At 59.4% G+C, this 18,262-nt stretch overlaps 1 protein-coding gene across 4 annotated transcripts; it reads left to right on the forward strand.

Annotated features, from left to right (window-relative positions):
- The first annotated feature begins 559 nt into the window (after nt 1-559).
- On the forward strand, nt 560-17,664 carry LOC138837644 (glutamate-rich protein 6-like). 4 transcript variants are annotated; one of them, XM_070036583.1, is made up of 14 exons: nt 560-878; nt 1,615-1,672; nt 6,065-6,156; nt 6,836-6,952; nt 7,151-7,206; nt 7,438-7,554; nt 8,964-9,065; nt 10,055-10,212; nt 11,385-11,455; nt 12,247-12,389; nt 13,690-13,775; nt 14,369-14,524; nt 16,212-16,440; nt 17,401-17,664. In XM_070036583.1, the coding sequence occupies exons 2-14, from the start codon at nt 1,650-1,652 to the stop codon at nt 17,662-17,664; spliced, it is 1,614 nt and encodes a 537-aa protein (XP_069892684.1). In that variant the 5' UTR covers nt 560-878; nt 1,615-1,649. The 4 variants fall into 4 exon arrangements, with proteins under 4 accessions (XP_069892684.1, XP_069892683.1, XP_069892685.1 ...); XM_070036582.1 differs by lacking the exon at nt 560-878 and adding an exon at nt 1,102-1,123; XM_070036584.1 differs by lacking the exon at nt 560-878 and adding an exon at nt 1,102-1,123 and having other exon boundaries at nt 8,967-9,065.
- Nucleotides 17,665-18,262: the final 598 nt, after the last annotated feature.

The following is an 18,262-nucleotide window of genomic DNA, read 5'->3' on the forward strand; positions in this document are numbered from 1 at the left end:
GGACGGAGGGGAAAAGAACCCACTGGGAGGGGAGCCCGCGCTGGGGGCGCTGCCCCTTTAAGCCCGGGAGGCCCCGGGCGGGGCCCCGAGAGGCGCCGCCCCTTCGGATCCCCCGGGCTTCCGGCGTTGCCTGGGAGACGGCAGACTCTAAAGACGCCCCGCCCCTTCGGATCCCCCGGGCTTCCGGCGTTGCCTGGGAGACGGCAGACTCTAAAGACGCCCCGCCCCCTTGAATCCCGCGGGCTTGGCGTTGCCTGGGAGACGGCAGACTCTAAAGACGCCCCGCCCCTTTAAGCCCGGTGGGCTTCCTGCGTTGCCTGGAGACGGTGGACCCTGGAGAGCCCGCCCCTTTAAATCCCGCGGGCTTCCGGCGGCGTTGCCTGGGGGACGGCAGGCGCCCGCCCTTTAAATCCCGCGGGCTTCCGGTCCGGCAGGGGTGCGGCAGGGGGGCGCGCGCGGCGCGGCGGGCGCAGCCATGGAGGGCGTGCGCTCGGACCTCAGCTGGGGAGAGTGGGAGGAGGCGCTGGAGGAGGAGGAGGAGGAGCTGGAGGAGTGGGAGGAGGATGAGGAGTGGGGCGCGGCGGCGGCCGGGGAGGCCCGGGCGGCGGAGGCCGGGGCCGGGGCGGAGGCCGGCGAGGCGGAGGCCGGCGAGGCGGAGGCCGGCGAGGCGGAGGCCGGGGCCGGCGAGGCCGAGGCCCTGTCCTCCTACGAGCGGCTGCTGCGGGCCGCGGTGCGCATCGGCGACGAGGACGACGACTGGACGCGGCCGCGCCTGGTCAGCGTGGTCAGCCCGAGCGTCAGCTCCGCGCCGTCCAGCCCGGCCTGGAGCTCCACGCCCAGCGGCTCGGCCAGCCCCAGCCTGGCCTCCTCGGGCTCGAGTACGCGGGTGCGGGGGGGTGCGGGGGGGCCCCAGCCTGGCCTCCTCGGGCTCGAGTACGCGGGTGCGGGGGGGGGGGGGCCCAGCCTGGCCTCCTGGGGGAGGGGAGCCCCAGCCTGGCCTCCTGGGGGGGGAGCCCCAGCCTGGCCTCCTGGGGGGGGGGAGCCCCAGCCTGGCCTCCTGGGGGGGGAGCCCCAGCCTGGCCTCCTGGGGGGGGGAGCCCCAGCCTGGCCTCCTCGGGCTCGAGTACGGGGGGGGGGGCAGGGCTGGGGCCTGGGGCAGCCCAGCAGGCCTGGGTGGGTCTGGGAGCCTGTCCACCCCGAGTCCATCCCGCGGTTCCATCTGTGCCTGTAATAAGCAGCACGGCCCGGGCCCGGCCGTCACCCCAGCTCCGCGCGGCCGTGGACGCGCCTGGACGTGGTCCTCCACCAACTGGGGTTACAGGCAGGGCCAGGCCGGTCCTTGGAGACAGGCGTGGCAGACGGCCAGGGAGGGTGCGGAAGAGGTACTTGGGCCTCGTTCGGTCCTTGCTGCTGTCCTGTGATTAGCAGGACCCTGATTCCTCCCCAGCATGTGCGCACACGCATGCCTGAGTGCACACACATGCTCTCTCTCACACACGCACCCTTACGGCAAAACCGCCTTCAGATCCTGCCCCACAAATCCCAGACGCGAGGCTTCTTGAAAGTTGCTGGGTTAGGGGGAATGTCTAAACTCTGAAATGCTTCACTCCACAGGTTTCCCTAAGATATTTCAAAGATTTAGGAAAGACATGTCCGAAGTAGGTTTAGACAGGTAAGAAAACATTTCCAACTTTCATGTTAGTTTCTAGAAGTTGATAATGGTATCTCTTAATTGTATTATGAAATACACAGAAAGAATCCAGGCATTTACAGCTTATTTACACACACACACACACACACACACACACACAATTTTGGTTTGGTTTGTTTTGCCAGTCCTGGGGCTTGAACTCAGGACCTGGGCACTGTCCCTGAGCTTCTTTTTGTCTAGGCTAGCGCTCTACCACTTGAGCCACAGGGCCACTTTTGGCTTTCTCTGTGTATGTGGTGCTGAGGAATCGAACCCAGGGCCTCATGCACATGAGGCAAGCGCTCTACCACGGAGCTACCTTCCCATCCTCAAGTTTTTTTTGGGGGGGGGGCGGTCCGATCATGGGGCCTGAACTCTGGGCCTGGGCGCTGTCCCTCAGCTCTTCAGCTCAAGGCGAGCGCTCTACCACTTGAGCCACAGCGCCTCTTCCAGCTTTTTTCTTATGTGGTGCTGAGGAATCGAACCCAGGGCCTCATGCATGCAAGGCAAGCGCTCTACCACTGAGCCACCTTCCCAGCCCCCCTCAAGTATTTTTTAACCCGCACCACAGCTGGTGAGGCAGAAGGTGCGGAGCAGCACGGTTTTAGGCTAGCCCAGGCATGAGAACAAGACCCATTTCAGCAATAAGGGCTGGCGCAGCAGCACTGTTCTGTATTCCTGGCTAAGCAAGAGAGGCATGCGTAGGAGTGGGGTCTGAGGTCTGCTGGATAAAACAAGACGCAGTCTGACAAACAGCTAACACCAAGGAGCCAGGGTCCCGAGGCCGTGAGTTCAAACCCCAGTCCTGTCAAAAAACAAAAGAAGTTGTACCCTGGTGGACACGTTGAAGCAGCGAAGGCAGAGTTCTGACCCGACTTCATCCTTCACCCGGCCGTGAGGATGAGACATGCCCTGCCCGGAGTGTGTGGATGGCAGCACCTGCCCAAGCTCGGAACACGGGATCCACTGAACCCTGACCGCGTGGACAGCAGCATCTGCCCGAGCTCGGAACACGGGATCCACTGATCCCTGACCGCATGGACGGCAGCACCTGCCCGAGCTCAGAACACGGGATCCGCTGATCCCTGACCGCGTGGACAGCAGCATCTGCCCGAGCTCAGAACACGGATCTGCTGACCCCTGACCGCATGGACAGCAGCACCCGCCCGAGCTCAGAACACGGGATCCGCTGACCCCTGACTGCATGGACAGCAGCTCCCGCCCGAGCCCAGAACACGGGATAGGCTGATCCCTGACCGCGTGGACAGCAGCATCTGCCCGAGCTCAGAACATGGGATCCACTGACCCCTGAGCACTGTAGACAGCAGCACCTGCCCGAGCTCAGAACACGGATCCGCTGACCCCTGACCGCATGGACAGCAGCACCCGCCCGAGCTCAGAACATGGGATCCGCTGACCCCTGAGTACTGTAGACAGCAGCACCTGCCTGAGCTGGAAACACGGGATCCGCTGTGTGGACAGCAGCACCCGCCCGAGCTCAGAACACGGGATCCGCTGTGTGGACAGCAGCACCCGCCCGAGCTCAGAACACGGGATCCGCTGTGTGGACAGCAGCACACGCCCGAGCTCGGAACACAGGATCCGCTGACCCCCAAGCACTGTGGACAGCAGCACCCACCCGAGCTCGGAACACGGGATCCGCTATGTGGACAGCAGCACCCGCCCGAGCTCGGCACATGGGATCCACTGACCCCCAAGCACTGTGGACAGCAGCACCTGCCGTGGAGCTCAGCACACGGCTCTGCTGGCCAAAGGCACTGTGGAGAGATAGAGAGGAAGTGGTAGGTCGGAGGTGGCCTGTGATTAGCCTGAAAGTACTTTGACTGAGCACAAACATCTTCGAAGGTCTCTGACCTTCCTGGGAATGTGCAGGCCGCTCCCACAGACTGCCTTCTGGCTGTTTCTTGGCTTTTTTTTTTTCTTTTGCCCCCACCTCCCCGCCTGGGCTGGCCTCAAATTCATCACCTAACCCAAAATGGCTTCAAACTGGCAATCCATCCCTGGCATCCCCGCTGCCCACGTGCTGGGATTACAGGCGTGAACGGCCACCCTCAACTTTGCTTTATGAGCAGTGTTTAAATTCTTAAGCTTAAACAGAATGATTTTATCTCATACATTTTCATTTGTCCCTGTCATCCGAGATGCTCAGGAGGCTGAGTCTGAGGGTCACAGTTCAAGCCAGCTGGGACAGGAAAACCCATAGACTTCTCAACAATGAACCACAAAGATCTGGAAGGGGGCTTCAGCACAAAAGCTCGGGGACAGCGCCCAGGCCCTGATTACCAGCCCCAGCACGCACGCACGCACGCACGCACGCACGCACGCACGCACGCACGCATGCACACACCAACAATATAACCAGGCCCATGGACCAGAAAGTCGTGGCCATAAAACTTGTCTCTGTTTTGCTTTCACTTTTTCCGGGATGAGCCCAGCAGCACATCTTCCTAGCCCACCCTGCGCATTCTTTCTCTTACATCTTTCATTTTGCTGGAGAAATTCTTCAGGTGAGTTTGTTGGTGGTGGTTGTGGGTCCTGAACTCTGGGCCTGGGCGCTGTCCCTCAGCTCTTCTGCTCAAGGCTAGCGCTCTACCACTTGAGCCACAGCACCACTTCCGGCTTTTTTCTTATGTGGTGCTGAGGAGTTGAACCCAGGGCCTCATGCATGTGATGCAAGCGCTCTACCACTGAGCCACCTTCCCAGCCCTCTTCAGGCAATTTCTTCATGAGTTTCTCCTTGAGTCAGATTTCTACATTCTTGCCTTCACGTTGCCTTCAACCTTCATTCTTGATGTAACCTGCGTGGAAGACCGCACTCAGGACAACTTCCATTAGCGCTCTGGAGCTCTCCGGGGCCCAGGGCGTGACTGCCGTATCAGGGTTTGAATTCGGGTGCCATCGGCACTTTCCTGCCAAACCACACCTCCAGCCCTTCTTTCCCCCTTTTGAGGCTGGGTCTCCCTTCCTGGTGGCTGTGTGGGACTGCGGTCCTCCGTTTTCACACTTCCTGCCCCAGCTAGGAGTGGAGATGTGGCCCCCCACACCCAGCCTCCTCCACTCAGGAGAGTCACTAGGGATGAGAGCCTCACGGAGTTTCCTGGCTTTGAACTGTGATCCTCAGATCTCTGCCTCCTGTGTAGCCAGGATGACAGGCGTGAGCCGCCGGCGCCCGGCATCAGTGGCTGTCTTGACTTAGCGCTCCTTCTGTTAGAGCCCAAGTCCACGGAGCCTCTCTTTCTTGGATCAGATTTTTAACGTCTCATAAATCTCACTAAAAATTGCTGTTAAAAATAGATACACGGGAAGGCGCTCTTTGATGAATTTGGTGAACGTGTGTTTTTTGAAGAAACACTCTGGGTCGGTGCAACCCGGGCTGGCTCGGCTCCCATTGTTCACTGCCTTCTGACGGCTCTGGTTGAGACAGGGCTGACTTCAGAGGCGGGGGAGCAGCTCGGAGGCTCTGGCGTCGTCGTGGTCCCGGGCTCCTCGCTCCCGGGAACGGTGCGGTGCTGCTGGCCTGGCCAAGGTTCTGTGAGCGGTCCCCACTAGGAATTAAGTTCTCAGAAGTGTGTGTTGTAACCGTCCTCCACCTTCACACGGAATCCCAGAAACCACCAGTGTGAGTTGAGGCAAAGAGGTGTGAGTAAAGGTGCGCTCCATGCCGTTGACCATTTCACACAGTGTTGCTTAGGGACTTTTCTGGAACGCCTTGGCACTCAGCCCTGGTTCTCCCGAGGCCGGGTACGCAGGACTCACTCCGCTGAGACCCGTCAGGTCTCCGCAGCACGGTCCCTCGCCTACTACAGTCATTTCAGAACTGAAAAACAGCACCTGGCCCATGCAATGCACCAAGGCGGCGTGGACCGGAGCCGGGCAAAGATGGGCCCACTCTGAACGTGAGCCCCTTATATCCCTGAAAAAACGGCAGTGCAGAGACCAGACCACTTAAAAAGCAGTAACACCACCGTGAATAATGAGTGTTAACTTAAGCTCAAGTGTTTGCACATACGCCCCACGGCCACCAATCAGCCTCCTATGACCCAGCAGGTCCTCGAGGGAAAAACACAGCACTGTTTATAAAAGAAAAAAAGCCAGAATGTCAGGCCTGTGGGCACAGCTCAAGAACCTGCCCGACGCGTGCGAGGCGCTGACTTAAATCTCAGTGCCACACGCCCGCACGTGTGCACAGAGCTCGCACACCGCACCCCACCCCACCCAACAGACGTGGAAGAGAACGTTTCACAGAAAACAGAACCAGGGCCTTGTGGGTGCGCTTGCTGTGGAGTGTCTCGCCCGTCGGCGTCTCGCTGCCGAGGGAGTATACCTAACGCTCACCTTGAGTCTGCATTCCAGGAACGTCTACCGGCGCGTGTGTCCCGGCATCTCCATGTCCACACAGACGGAAGAGAGCTGGCTGCGGGAGCTTTACGGGAAGCTGTTTGCGAGTAAGCGGCGGCGCTCGTGTCTCTTGCTGGGGGAGGCCTGGGCCTGCTTGGGGTGGAAGGCGAGCTGGCCCTGAGTTCCGGCCGGAGGCCAGACTGCCACTGTGCTGGGTGTGCTCACTGAATTGTGTGTGTACGTGTGCATGCATGACCTCACGAGCCCTGTGTGTGCCCGTGTGTGTGCGCGCACGTGTGTGTGTGTGTGTCTGTACCGCCCAGCTTTGGCTCCGGCAGGCGAGTGTGGCGCGGGCTGTGGCGGCGGCTGGCTTTCCGGCGGGCGGGCCGGTGCGATTCTTCCTAGGCGCTGCACTGCAGCAATCAGGCCGCCAGCGTTCGGGTGCCTTTGCCACCGAGCTGGCCCCCAGGTGACAGACACATAGTGGACAGGGGAAATGATGTGGGGAGGAGGGTGGTGAGCACACACAGCGTCCTCACAGAATGTTGGCTGGAGCGTCCTGGGGCCGGGAGGCGGAGGTGCCGCCCAGAGCCCCCCACGGCGGGGAAGGACCTGCCCTTGTCACGGATACCGGATACCGTGTGAAAAAGTGTGGAAATGGCAAAACTGAAAGAAAATGAGCACAGCAAGGGTTCTTCCTGTTTCCGGAGACTCGCCGTGGGGCACAGTTAACTCATTTGCGCATCGTCAAGACTGATGATACACACACGTGCTTATTTTTTGAAGGAGGGGAAGAGGAAGAGGAAGAAAAAGAGGAGGAAGAGGAAGAGGAGGAGGAAGAAAAAGAAGAGCAAGAAGACGTCACTTCCAAGGAGATGGAGACGCTCATCTCTAGAATGCCTGGTGAGCCGCGTGTGCAGAGACGCCTTGCGCGGGGCCGGCTCTCCCGGGGAAGGTGCCGGAAGGGCCCTGGGGCTGACGCTGTGTGTGCATGCGCGCGTGTGCGTAAGCACGATGGGGAGGGTGGGGAGGGTCTACAGGTTGGACACCAGGTGCCAGGTGCCATGTTTTCAGCCTCCCTTCAAACCCTCCTTGCCTCAGGAAAATGGGTCATCAACCCGGAGGAGCTGAAGCTGAGCATCCTGTGCGAGCTGGAGGTAGGTGTGATGGCAGAGGCCACGCCGCGGGGGCCACGCCCACAGAGGCCACGCCGTGGGGGCCACGGCCGCGGGGGCCACGCCCACGGAGGCCACGCCGTGGGGGCCACGCCCACAGAGGCCACGCCGTGGGGGCCGTGGCCGCAGGGGCCACGCCGTGGAGGCCACGCCGCGGGGGCCCCCGAACGGCCGTCCAGCCCAACGCTGCCCCCCTCTCTTTCTGAAATCAAGTTTCAGGAAGACTTCATAACGCTGTTCGACTCCCCGCTGAGGACGCTGCCCAGCATCGGGCTGCCGCCCGTCCTGGCCTACAAATGCGAGAAAGCCACACCGGACATTAACTTGCAGGTAATTTTTTAAATCGCTTTTTCCGGGATCTTTCCTTTTGGGGGCTGGGGATCGAGCCCAGGATGTGCCACCGAGCCGCACCCCAGCCTTTCAGTTACTGCTGTGAAAACGACCTCAAAGAGCCGGGCACCGGCGGCTCACGCCTGTCATCCCAGCTACTCAGGAGGCTGAGAGCTGAGGATCACGGTTCAAAGCCAACCCGGGCAGGAAAGTCCATGAGACTCTCATCTCCAATGAACCACCAGAAAACCAGAAGTGGCGCTGTGGCTCAAGTGGTAGAGCACTCGCCTTGAGCTGAGGGACAGAGCCCAGGCCCTGAGTTCAAGCCCCACCACTGACAAAATCCCCAACAAACCCGACACATCAGAGGCGGAGTGAACAGGATACAGGCGCAGTTCTGCAGCTGGTACCGGGTACCGCCCGCGGCGGCGGCCCTGCGGGAACCCCTGGTTGTGGAGGTGAAGGGCCGGGTCTGCACTGGGCCGCGGCAGGCACCGCCCCAACCCCGGGCCTGGCGTCCACACCCACGCGCTCCCGCTTGCCTCTCCGGGCGGAGGGGCTGGCCAGGAGGAGGCACTCCCAGAGGTCAGCCGGCGCCCACCACAGCCTACGCAGCAAAGACAAGGTCTTTTCTTCCCATTACTTTTCTTTCTTTTTGCCAGTCCTGGGGCTTGAACTCAGGGCCTGGGTGCTCTCTGTCCCTAAGCTGCTTTTGCTCAAAGCTACCACGGGAGCCACAGCATCACTTCCAGCTTTTTTGGAATAACTTACGGAGATGAGTCTCACGGGGCTGGCTTTGAACCGCGATCCTCAGGTCTCAGCCTCCTGAGTCGCTGGGATGACAGGCGTGAGCCGCCGGCGCAGGCTTTTCTTATTTAGCACTTACCACGTCAGGGTCGGATTCCCTCCCTCTTCCTCCCTCTTTTCCTTTCCTCTTCCTCTTCCTCTCCTCTCTCGCCCAACTGGGATTGGAGCCAGGTCCACTTTGCAGGCGCTGCACCCCTGGGTCACTGCACCCCTTCCGTGTTGTTTCTCAGATGGGGTCCGGGTCTTTTGCCTAGGCCAGCCCAGATCGTGACCTTCGCCCCCCCCCCCCCCCGGACCTGTGTCTGTTACTCACAGACTCACAGTTACTCACCGCAGACCCTGCCCCCAGGACCCCTTCACCACGGCCACGCTTCCCTCTTACCCGCAGCCTGGGAGGGACTCTGTTCTGCAGATTGCACCAGACCCAGGTGAGGTGCTCAAACCACCACCTTGGGCCGGAGCCCTTCCCGGCCCAGCTGGCTGAGGTCTGACAGGCCGGCGCCGCTGGAGGGTTTCCGGCCCGTCCCCTCCGGGCCCAGGCCCCCCGCCGGCCGGCCTGACCCTCCCAGGGCCCCGCCGGTTCACCTCCGCTGCCCTCCCAGCAGGAGGAAGAGGAGGAGCAGTCGCTCTGCTGTGAATTCTGTGGTGCTGACCTTCAGACATTTTTTTCCTACACGGATTTCAGCTCCAAACCCAAAGAACACGTGAGTGCTACAAGCAGGCGCGCAACCTCTGAACACGCAGTATTCTCTCCTGCCCCTTTCCGCCCTTCGCAAAGAAACTATACCTGGGAAATGCAAGTCACAACTAGGAAGGAAAACCACGCCACAGCGCCGGGCACCAGCGCTCACGCCTGCCGTCCCAGCTGCTCAGGAAGCTGAGGTCTGAGGACCGAGGGGGTTCAAGGCGGCGCAGGCAGAGACCTGAGAGAATCTCGATGGCCAGCAAAAGCTGGACATGGAGGTGTCCTCAAGGAGTAGAGCACCAGACTTGAGCAGAAAAAGCCAAGTGCTAGGTCCTGAGTTCAAGCCCTAGTACAGTCCCTAGACAAACAGAGACAACAGCAAGTGTGGGTCTGTCCGGCGTGAGCGTGGTGAGCCCTGGGCACAAACCGGAGGGTCCACGCTCACGCGGGCCCGGGGGGACGGGAGACCCGATTTAAAATCAACAAAAGCAAGGGGGGCTGGCGGCCGGGCTCCTGATGGAGCACCTGCCCGGACGTTCACGCACAAGGCCCTACGTTCAAACCCCAGTATCGAGGAGGAGGAGGCAGCCTGGGAGTGTGGCTCACCTTGCACACACGCAGCCCTGGGCTCGATTCCTCGGCATCGCCTACACAGGAAAAGCCGGAAGTGGCGCTGTGGCTCAAGTGTTAGAGCGCTCGCCTTGAGCAGAAGCAGCTCAGGCCCTGAGTTCAAGCCTCAGGACTGGCAAAAAAATAACAAATAAATACATGGAGGAACAAAGTAGACAGACAGGTGACTTCCATCGTGGGAGGAAGCGATCATGGGCAGGTCCCTTCCTAAAACAGCTCCTGATGCTAGTCGCGCAACTTCGCATGCTCCAAATGCAGCGACCGGCCCGTGACTCCCACCCCTGGCGATGAAGCCACCGGCATGGAAACGGCCGTGGACGCCCCCGAGCCCCGTGGGCGCCCCGGCCATGCAGGGCTGAGGCAGCCTCTGCCTTTCAGGGGTACTGCTGCCTGCGCTTTCAGAACCTGGTCAACTACATCCACGAGGAGAGCCAAAGGGTAAAAGTCCCTTCGTTTGAGTTGATCAGCATCAAGCCTCACGCAGCACACGGCAGCGAGATGGACAGGATGAAGGCCAGGGAGAAGGCCATGCGGAGGTGAGCCGCCCGGCCAGTCCTGATGGGGAGGAGGCCGAGCGGAGGTGAGCCGCCCCGCTGGTCCCACTGGGGAGGAGGCCGAGTGGAGGTGAGCCGCCCGGCCAGTCCCACTGGGGAGGAGGCCGAGTGGAGGTGAGCCGCCCGGCCAGTCCTGATGGGGAGGAGGCCATGCGGAGGTGAGCCGCCCGGCCAGTCCTGATGGGGAGGAGGCCGAGTGGAGGTGAGCCGCCCGGCCAGTCCTGATGGGGAGGAGGCCGAGTGGAGGTGAGCCGCCCGGCCGGTCCCACTGGGGAGGAGGCCGAGTGGAGGTGAGCCGCCCCGCTGATCCCAACAGGCCCGCCGATCCCAACAGGCCCCCAAACCCTGGAGGGTTTTCCAAATACGCAATTATGGGGCTGGGAAGGTGGCTCAGTGGTAGAGCGCTTGCCTTGCATGCATGAGGCCCTGGGTTCGATTCCTCAGCACCATATAAGCAAAAAGAAAAAAGCCGGAAGTGGTGCTGTGGCTCAAGTGGTAGAGTGCTAGCCTTGAGCTGAAGAGCTGAGGGACAGCGCCCAGGCCCAGAGTTCAGGCCTCACGACTGGACTCAAAACAACAACAACAAAAAAAACAAAAAACAACCAAATACACAATTATGACCATGCGTTCTCTGTAAACAAACAGACCCACTGTGTAGAGATACGGGATTTCTGGAGGAAGTCAAGATTCCAGGGCTCCTGGGGGCGGAGGGGCAGACACAGCGCAGGGCAGAGGGACAATCCCAGAAATGTACCAATGATCAATTGTCAAGGCGATTCACAATTCCTATGTGGAGGAAGTGTGCCCAGCGAACTGGGTGGAGACCCGTTAAATAAACCAGTTAAAAACAGCAATGGCGGCTCACGCCTGTCATCCTAGCTACTCGGGAGGCTGAGATCTGAGGATCGCGGTTCAAAGCCAGCCCGGGCAGGAAAGTCCATGAGACTCTCCAATGAACCACCAGGAAACCGGAAGTGGCGCTGTGGCTCAAAGTTGCAGAGCGCTTGCCGTGAGCAGAGAAGGCTGAGTTCAAGCCCCATGACTGACCAAAAAAAGAACAAAGCAATGGATAGCCACTGAGCAGGAGCCCACAGTGCGCTGCTCGAGAGCTGGGCCTCCTTTCAGACCTGCGCGTGCCCTCTCTGGCTTTACAGGAGACAGGAGCGCCAGCTGGCCAGGCATTTTGCAATCATCACCAGCGAGCCCAGCAACTTCTCAGAAGAAGGTGAGTGGCTGCACGCCGCAGGGCTCGGCCGTCTGAGAGCCGCAGACACGGCTGTCAGAGGGTCCCGGAGGTTCTCAGCTCGCTGTTCATGGACACGCGTGCACAGGCCCAGCCTCCCGGCCCCGGGTGGCACACTCCATCTTGTTTCCCAGCCGGGGTGTGGGGGTCTACGTGTACCCCCCGGGCTTGAGGGCCCCCGCCGGGCTGCCTTTCCATCCCAAGCTCAGTGTGTGCTGCTCTCCCCGGAGCTAGCGAAAAGATGCTAGAGAATATGCACTCTGGCGAACCCGATTGTCTAACTCAACCTCTAGGATTGCATAAAGTTTCTTGGCAGTCAGTTGTTTCTTACGGGAACTACAGCCCAGAAAATTCCACTTAATAAAAATGGTTTTTCTTTTTTTGGACTTTTTTTCTTTTTAAACCAAAAGAACAATTTTTAACAGAAGAACCGCTCACTAATTTGATGAAGGGCTTGTCATCCCAGTTCGGGAGGCTGAGATCTGAGGATCGTGGTTCTAAGCCAGCCCCGGCAGGAAAGTCCATGGGATTCTTATCTCCAATTAACTGAAAAAAAGCCAGAAGTGGAGCCGTGGCTCAAGTGGTAGAGCACTAGCCTTGAGTAAAAAAGTTCAGGGACAACACCCAGGCCCTGAGTTCTAGCCCTGGACCCGGCACAAATTGAACACAAGTTGTCTGACAAATCAATGCATTTATAATGGGTTTGAGAGTTAATTTTAAAAGGTCTCAGAAAACTTAAAACATTCACATGCACGTGATTCTTTTCCCACTAGAGGCAAAGCACATAAAGACAATTTCTTACCAACTTTCCATGGATGTACCAGAAAAAAAGCCAATGGAAGACTTGTATGATTTTTATGTAAGAAACTGCATGATGTCTGTCATTTGTTGTGACTCCAAGAAAGCATGTGGAAAGGTAATTAACTTGGATTTTTTTTTCTTTTTGCTATTAAAAAACACCCAGCTTGTTCAGGTGACACGTGTTTGTCAGAAGAACAGTTCCAGGGTTGGGTGGGCCGGAGGCCGGGCAGGCCTAGACCCCAGCACTCTGGACGGGGGCGTGAGCAGGGGGCCCCGCGCTCTTCAAGGCCAGCCTGGGCTACAGAGTCATTCCCTGCTTGAGAAAAGATGCCAGGCAGCGAGGCTCAGGTCTGCAGTCGCAGCTACTCAGGGGGCTGAGATCGGAGAGTGCAGAACAGTGGAAGTGTGGCTCAGGCGGTAGAATGCCAGCGTTGAGTGGAAAAAAGCAAGAGGGCAAGACCTTGGTGTGCGCTCGCACGCATGCACACACACACACACAGACTCGGTCTTTCCACTTCCTCCCTTTCTTTGTTCAGCCTCCTGAGTAGCTAGGATTGCAGGCATGAGCTGCTGGTGCCTGGCCACCTTTTAACTGTTCTGCATTTTTTTGTCTTACCTATGTTCTGGTTCAAGTATTTCACTTTAAAATATCAGTGCACACTAAAGAGCACATGAACGTCTCAGAAAATGAAGGACAGGAAAATCACCACAAGTCTGCACCCGCCTTCCCTCTCCCAAGACATTGTTAGTACCCCAGCATTTTCTAGACATGCCCCGAAACATGAAGTTCCCGAAATTAAACGCAAGCGGAAACGTCAGTGCTCACTCACAGCTCCCATCCGTTAGAAAGAGAGTACATCTCGCCACGCTGTACACATCCCCTCTGCCGGAGCTTCCCCGTTCAGTCAGGTTCCTGAGGTCAGGTCCACGTGTGGTAACACCCACCCTTTACAGTGTCTGGTTCTAAGAAGCAGCTCTCTGCGTTGGGGATGTAGAATGCCACCATGGGGCCGAGACTGGTCTGCATCGCCTTTGTTTTGTGTATGCAGTGGAAGCCTCAGATTCCCATCCTCCAAGTGTGAGCAGGTTGCCCTGCGGGGATTCGGGTTGCCCAAGGTGTTAATGATGATACCTTCTTGGGCGGGGGTGGTGATACACACCTGTAATCTCAGCTCTCTAAAGATGGTGAATGGGGACCAGCCTAGGCTATGTAGCAAAGCCAGTGTTTCAAATAGGTAGATGATGGCTAGGGAGGTGGGTGACAGATACAGGTAGATGACAGACAGACGGATGAATGGATAGATGGACAGACAGACAGGAGCACTGTGCAGAGGCCAGCCCGTGCGCGATGCCGCGTGCGGGCCCTCTCCCGATGCCAGCCGTGGCTGAGTGCCCCGTTCTCTCCCGGGACGCAGGTGGTGAAGAATGAGTTCCTGGAAAAATATTACAAGCAGGGAAACAAGTTCCTGACCTCGTTTCCAGACGGAACCACACAGATATTGTATCCTTTCCTCCCCCAAAGAGAAACAAGGGCAGGAGTCAGCCCACTGCCCGACAGAGCCCGGCAGCATTTAATACCTTCTGGAAGGTTAGCGAGTCTGTCACCGGCGTGTGTCTGCAGAGCGGGCTGGTTTTCATTTCTCGCCGTTCTGCACACGCCTGCCGCGAGGCCCGCTCCTGGCATGGGCACTTTGAGGCACTCCAGGCCTCAAAGACACATTTGGGTCCACGTATAGAGAATAAAACCCATTTCCCGAGAGTGATAATGTCAGTGAGCTCTCACACACGGAACTCGCTCCTCAAGATCACCAAAGCCACTCCCTGAGCCGTGCCGGGGCTCACACTGGCCATCCCAGCCACTCAGGAGGCTGAGAGCTGAGGATCGCGGTTCAAAGCCAGCCCAGGCAGGAAAGTCCGTGAGATTCTGATCTCCGATAAACCACCAGAAAACTGGAAGTGGCGCTGTGGCTCACATGGTAGAGCGCTTGCCTTGAGCAGAAGAGCTGAGGGACAGCGCCCAGGCCCAGAGTTCAAGCCCCATGACCACCACCACCACCAACAACAAACGGCTCCCTGGCCCTTATCTGACCTCAGCTACCCATCGGGGAACCTGGCCATCATCCGGCTACCCAGCAGGACCAGCGGCTTCACCTGCATTGTCCAGGCAGACGCAGCCGTGGCCCCCGCCATCCTGGCTGTGCTCGACTCCTCGGGCAGAGGCTCCTGCACCCACCCCAATGGCAATGTCTGGTAGGTTCCGTCCGTCACCCTCGCGGCCACCTCCGTACGGTTCTTGTCCTGTTTAGCTTTTCCTTCTTAAAGAGTGAGGAGCCGGTGTGGCTCACACCTGTCATCCTAGCCTCTCAGGAGGCTGAGATCTGAGGATCATGGTTCAAAGCCAGCCCGGGAAGGAAACTCTGTGAGATTCTTATCTCCAATAAACCACTAGAAAACCGAACTGGCGCTGTGGCTCAAGCGGTAGAGCGCTCACCTTGAGCTGAAGAGCTGAGGGACAGCGCCCAGGCCCAGAGTTCAAGCCCCACGACCAACCAAAAAAAAAATTTTTTCTTTCTTTCTTTCCTTCCTTTCCTTCCTTCCTTCCTTCCTTCCTTCCTTCCTTCCTTCCTTCCTTCCTTCCTTCCTTCCTATCTCATCTTGTGAAACTCTCCATCATTGGCAAAGTTTAGACACTGATGAAAGTTTGGATACAGTGAGCTGTTTGCGTCTTTAGTCCCAAGCAGCAGTCACGATTACCACTATGTAGAGTGGAAATGTCAGTGATCTCTCAGGGTTCAGTAGTAACTCTGTGGTACATCTAGGGGGGCTGGGACAGTTCCTACCCTGGTGTCAGGGTACAAACAATCGGATTCACAGAGCCCCATCCCACAGCCCAGGCTCAGACCCCACAGCCCAGGCTCAGAGCCCACAGCCCCGGCTCAGAGCCACAGCCCAGGCTCAGACCCCACAGCCCAGGCTCAGACCCCACAGCCCAGGCTCAGACCCCACAGCCCCAGCTCAGAACCACAGCCCCAGCTCAGACCCACAGCCCCAGCTCAGACCCCACAGCCCCAGCTCAGAGCCGCAGCCCCAACTCAGAGCCACAGTCCCAGCTCAGAGCCACAGTCTCGGCTCAGACCCACAGCCCCGGCTCAGAGCCCCAGCCCCAGCTCAGACCCCACAGCCCCAGCTCAGACCCACAGCCCCAGCTCAGACCCACAGCCCCAGCTCAGAGCCCCCGTCCCACAGCCCCGGCTCAGAGCCACAGCCCCAGCTCAGACCCCACAGCCCCGGCTCAGAGCCACAGCCCCAGCTCAGACCCACAGCCCCAGCTCAGACCCACATCCCCAGCTCAGACCCACAGCCCCAGCTCAGACCCACAGCCCCAGCTCAGAGCCCCCGTCCCACAGCCGAGCTTGGCACTGGACAGGTCCCTGGTCCCCGCGGCCTTGCCGGCCATCCCATTGGGAAGTCCAGCTCCCCGCGGGCCCGCAGCTCCCTGAGGTGCCCCTGTAGCACAGCGTCTGTGTGTGACCCCGGCGGGGAGGTGGGGACACCCGTCCACCATACCGCACCTGGACTCTCACGAAGCTGCAACTCCCTCCCAGACCCCGGGCAGTGCTGCACCTCGGCGTCCTCTGCGCTTTCCCGGTACATTCCTGCAGCTTTTTCGCCCCGCAGGTCTGGACGGCCCCCCGACATGCACACACCCACCGGGCTGCACTGTAGCCTGATCAAAAGCCAAGGCAGTACTGGCTGTCCTCTGCCACGTCCCCTTCCAGACTCCCGCCCCACCCCGCGGTCTGTCCATCCACTCTTGGATCCTACTTTGGCGGATGGGTCTGGTCTCACGTGGGGCTGGGAACTAGACTCCGCCCGCCTCTCCTGCAGTCATGGCCAGCGTCTGAGCTTGTCCTGGGGGTTTTCCGTCTCCTTCCAGGGTTTACATCAACCTCTTGGGAGGCCAGTGCTCAGACCCAGCAGGCAACCGAGTAAGAGCCTGGAACTGGTCCAGGACCAGGGCATCCTCCTCCTTCGTCACATTCAAGCCCGTCTTCCTGGCTCTGAACCATCACGTCGGAATCCGCATCTTAGGACAAGACAAGATTTCCATCACTTTCCTAGCCATGGGCCAGCAAGCCAGAATCAGTGTTGGAACCAAAGTGAAGGTACATTAAAATGAAAAAAGAGTAGTTTAAAGCGCTCCCAGCAATAAGAGAGGCGAGAGGCTGGGCATGGAGCGTGGAAGCAGGCGGGTCAGGGGGTCAGGGGGTCAGGGGTCGTGGTCCTGGGTGGGTGTGGCTGGAGGCACAGGTGCACAGCGCACAGACCCCGAGCTCTGCCAGGCAGACCGGAGCGGGGTCCTGCTGGAGAGGCCATGTCTGCTGGTTCTGTTCCCCACGGGGCAGATGGTAAAGATTTTTTTCATGTCCGTATTTTAAACCACATTGCAAATCCATTGCATGTTCAAGTTTCTACGTAATATCTCACCCACGCTATGTTTTATTTGTGCTACAGGAGAACAGCACTGACCCGCGTTCCTCCAGGACCCCCCTCCCCCCTGCCCCTCCCCCCTTCCCCGGAACCCCCTCCTTTGAGAGTTCCCTGCACCTCTCAGGGCCTGGTCCTCGCCTCCCTTCCCCGCTCCCGAGTACCCAGGACTGAGCTCACGGAGCCTCCGTCCTTCTAGGAGCACGATGGGCTCAGGAGCTCCAGGCTCTACCTCCGGGGCATCTCCAAACCTCGGTTTGGATGTCTAAAGAGATGTCCTGGAGAACGTAGTGGAGCAAAAGCAGACTTCCCAGCCCCGCCTCCCCCACTCTCCTTTCCTATCTTAATCATAAAACAGTGGTTAATACGACCACCGCGTTCTCAGCACCCTTGGTGCTTATGCAGTAGGTTGGGCCACTGCTTGACAGTGGGACGGATGGACGGAGGAGCCACACGGACCGCCCCCCCCCCAGGTGGCTGGAAAGGCAGAGCTCACCGGGCAGGACCTGGGTCAGGGGGACTGAGGTGGGGGGGGGGCCCAGGCCCCCAGGGGCGGACGGGGGTGCGGGGAGCAGGTGTGGGGAGTGGGTGTCGGCGGGGCCCGGCCCCCGGCTCCACTCCTCCCCCTCCGATGGCAGATGCTCTGGCCACGGGACATTCCCTCTCAGCTGCACCTGAGCGAGGGCGACCTGCTGCTGCTGGCCAGTATGATCAAGATCCGCCGCCTGCTCCACCGGCTGCAGACCTTCGCCAGCTTCCCCTCCAGCTGCATGCAGGAGAAGGTGACGCAGCCTTCCTACCTCTCCTCGCTGTGCCTGAAACTGACGGCCCTGTGCCGCTCCGCCGGCTTGCAGGAGGACAGCCTGACCACCATTGCAGACATAATAAATGAAAAGCTGTGAACGGGGGCCAGGGTCGCCGTGGTCACACCGGGGCGGGGGGGGGGCCAGGGTCGCCGTGGTCACACCGGGGCGGGGAGGGGGGGGCCAGGGTCGCCGTGGTCACACCGGGGCAGGGGGGGGGCCAGGGTCGCCGTGGTCACACCGGGGCGGGGAGGGGGGTGGTCACGGGGTAAAGCCAGCCCAGTCCATGGCCACTCAGCAGGCTGAGGGCCACGGGGCAAAGCCAGCCCAGTCCATGAGACTCTTCTATCGCCAATGAAACACCAGAAAGCGGAGCAGTGACTCAAGTGGTAGAGCGTCCACCTTGAGTGAAAAGCTCAGGGACGGCACCAGCCCTGAGTTCAGCCACAGGACAGGCACGCGCGTGCGCACACACACACACACACGCACGCACGCACGCACGCACGCACGCACACACACACGCACGCGCACACACACACACGCACGCGCGCACACACACACACACGCACACACACGCACACACACACACACACGCATACACACGCACACACACACACACACACACACACACACACACGCACCAGATGACCAGGAAAACCAAGAAATGTGCTACTTTACACATTTTGTACATTTAAAA

Source organism: Dipodomys merriami, unplaced genomic scaffold (assembly GCF_024711535.1).
Source record: "Dipodomys merriami isolate MVZ:Mamm:240054 unplaced genomic scaffold, mDipMer1.0.p SCAF_273, whole genome shotgun sequence".
Lineage (NCBI taxonomy): Eukaryota > Metazoa > Chordata > Mammalia > Rodentia > Heteromyidae > Dipodomys > Dipodomys merriami.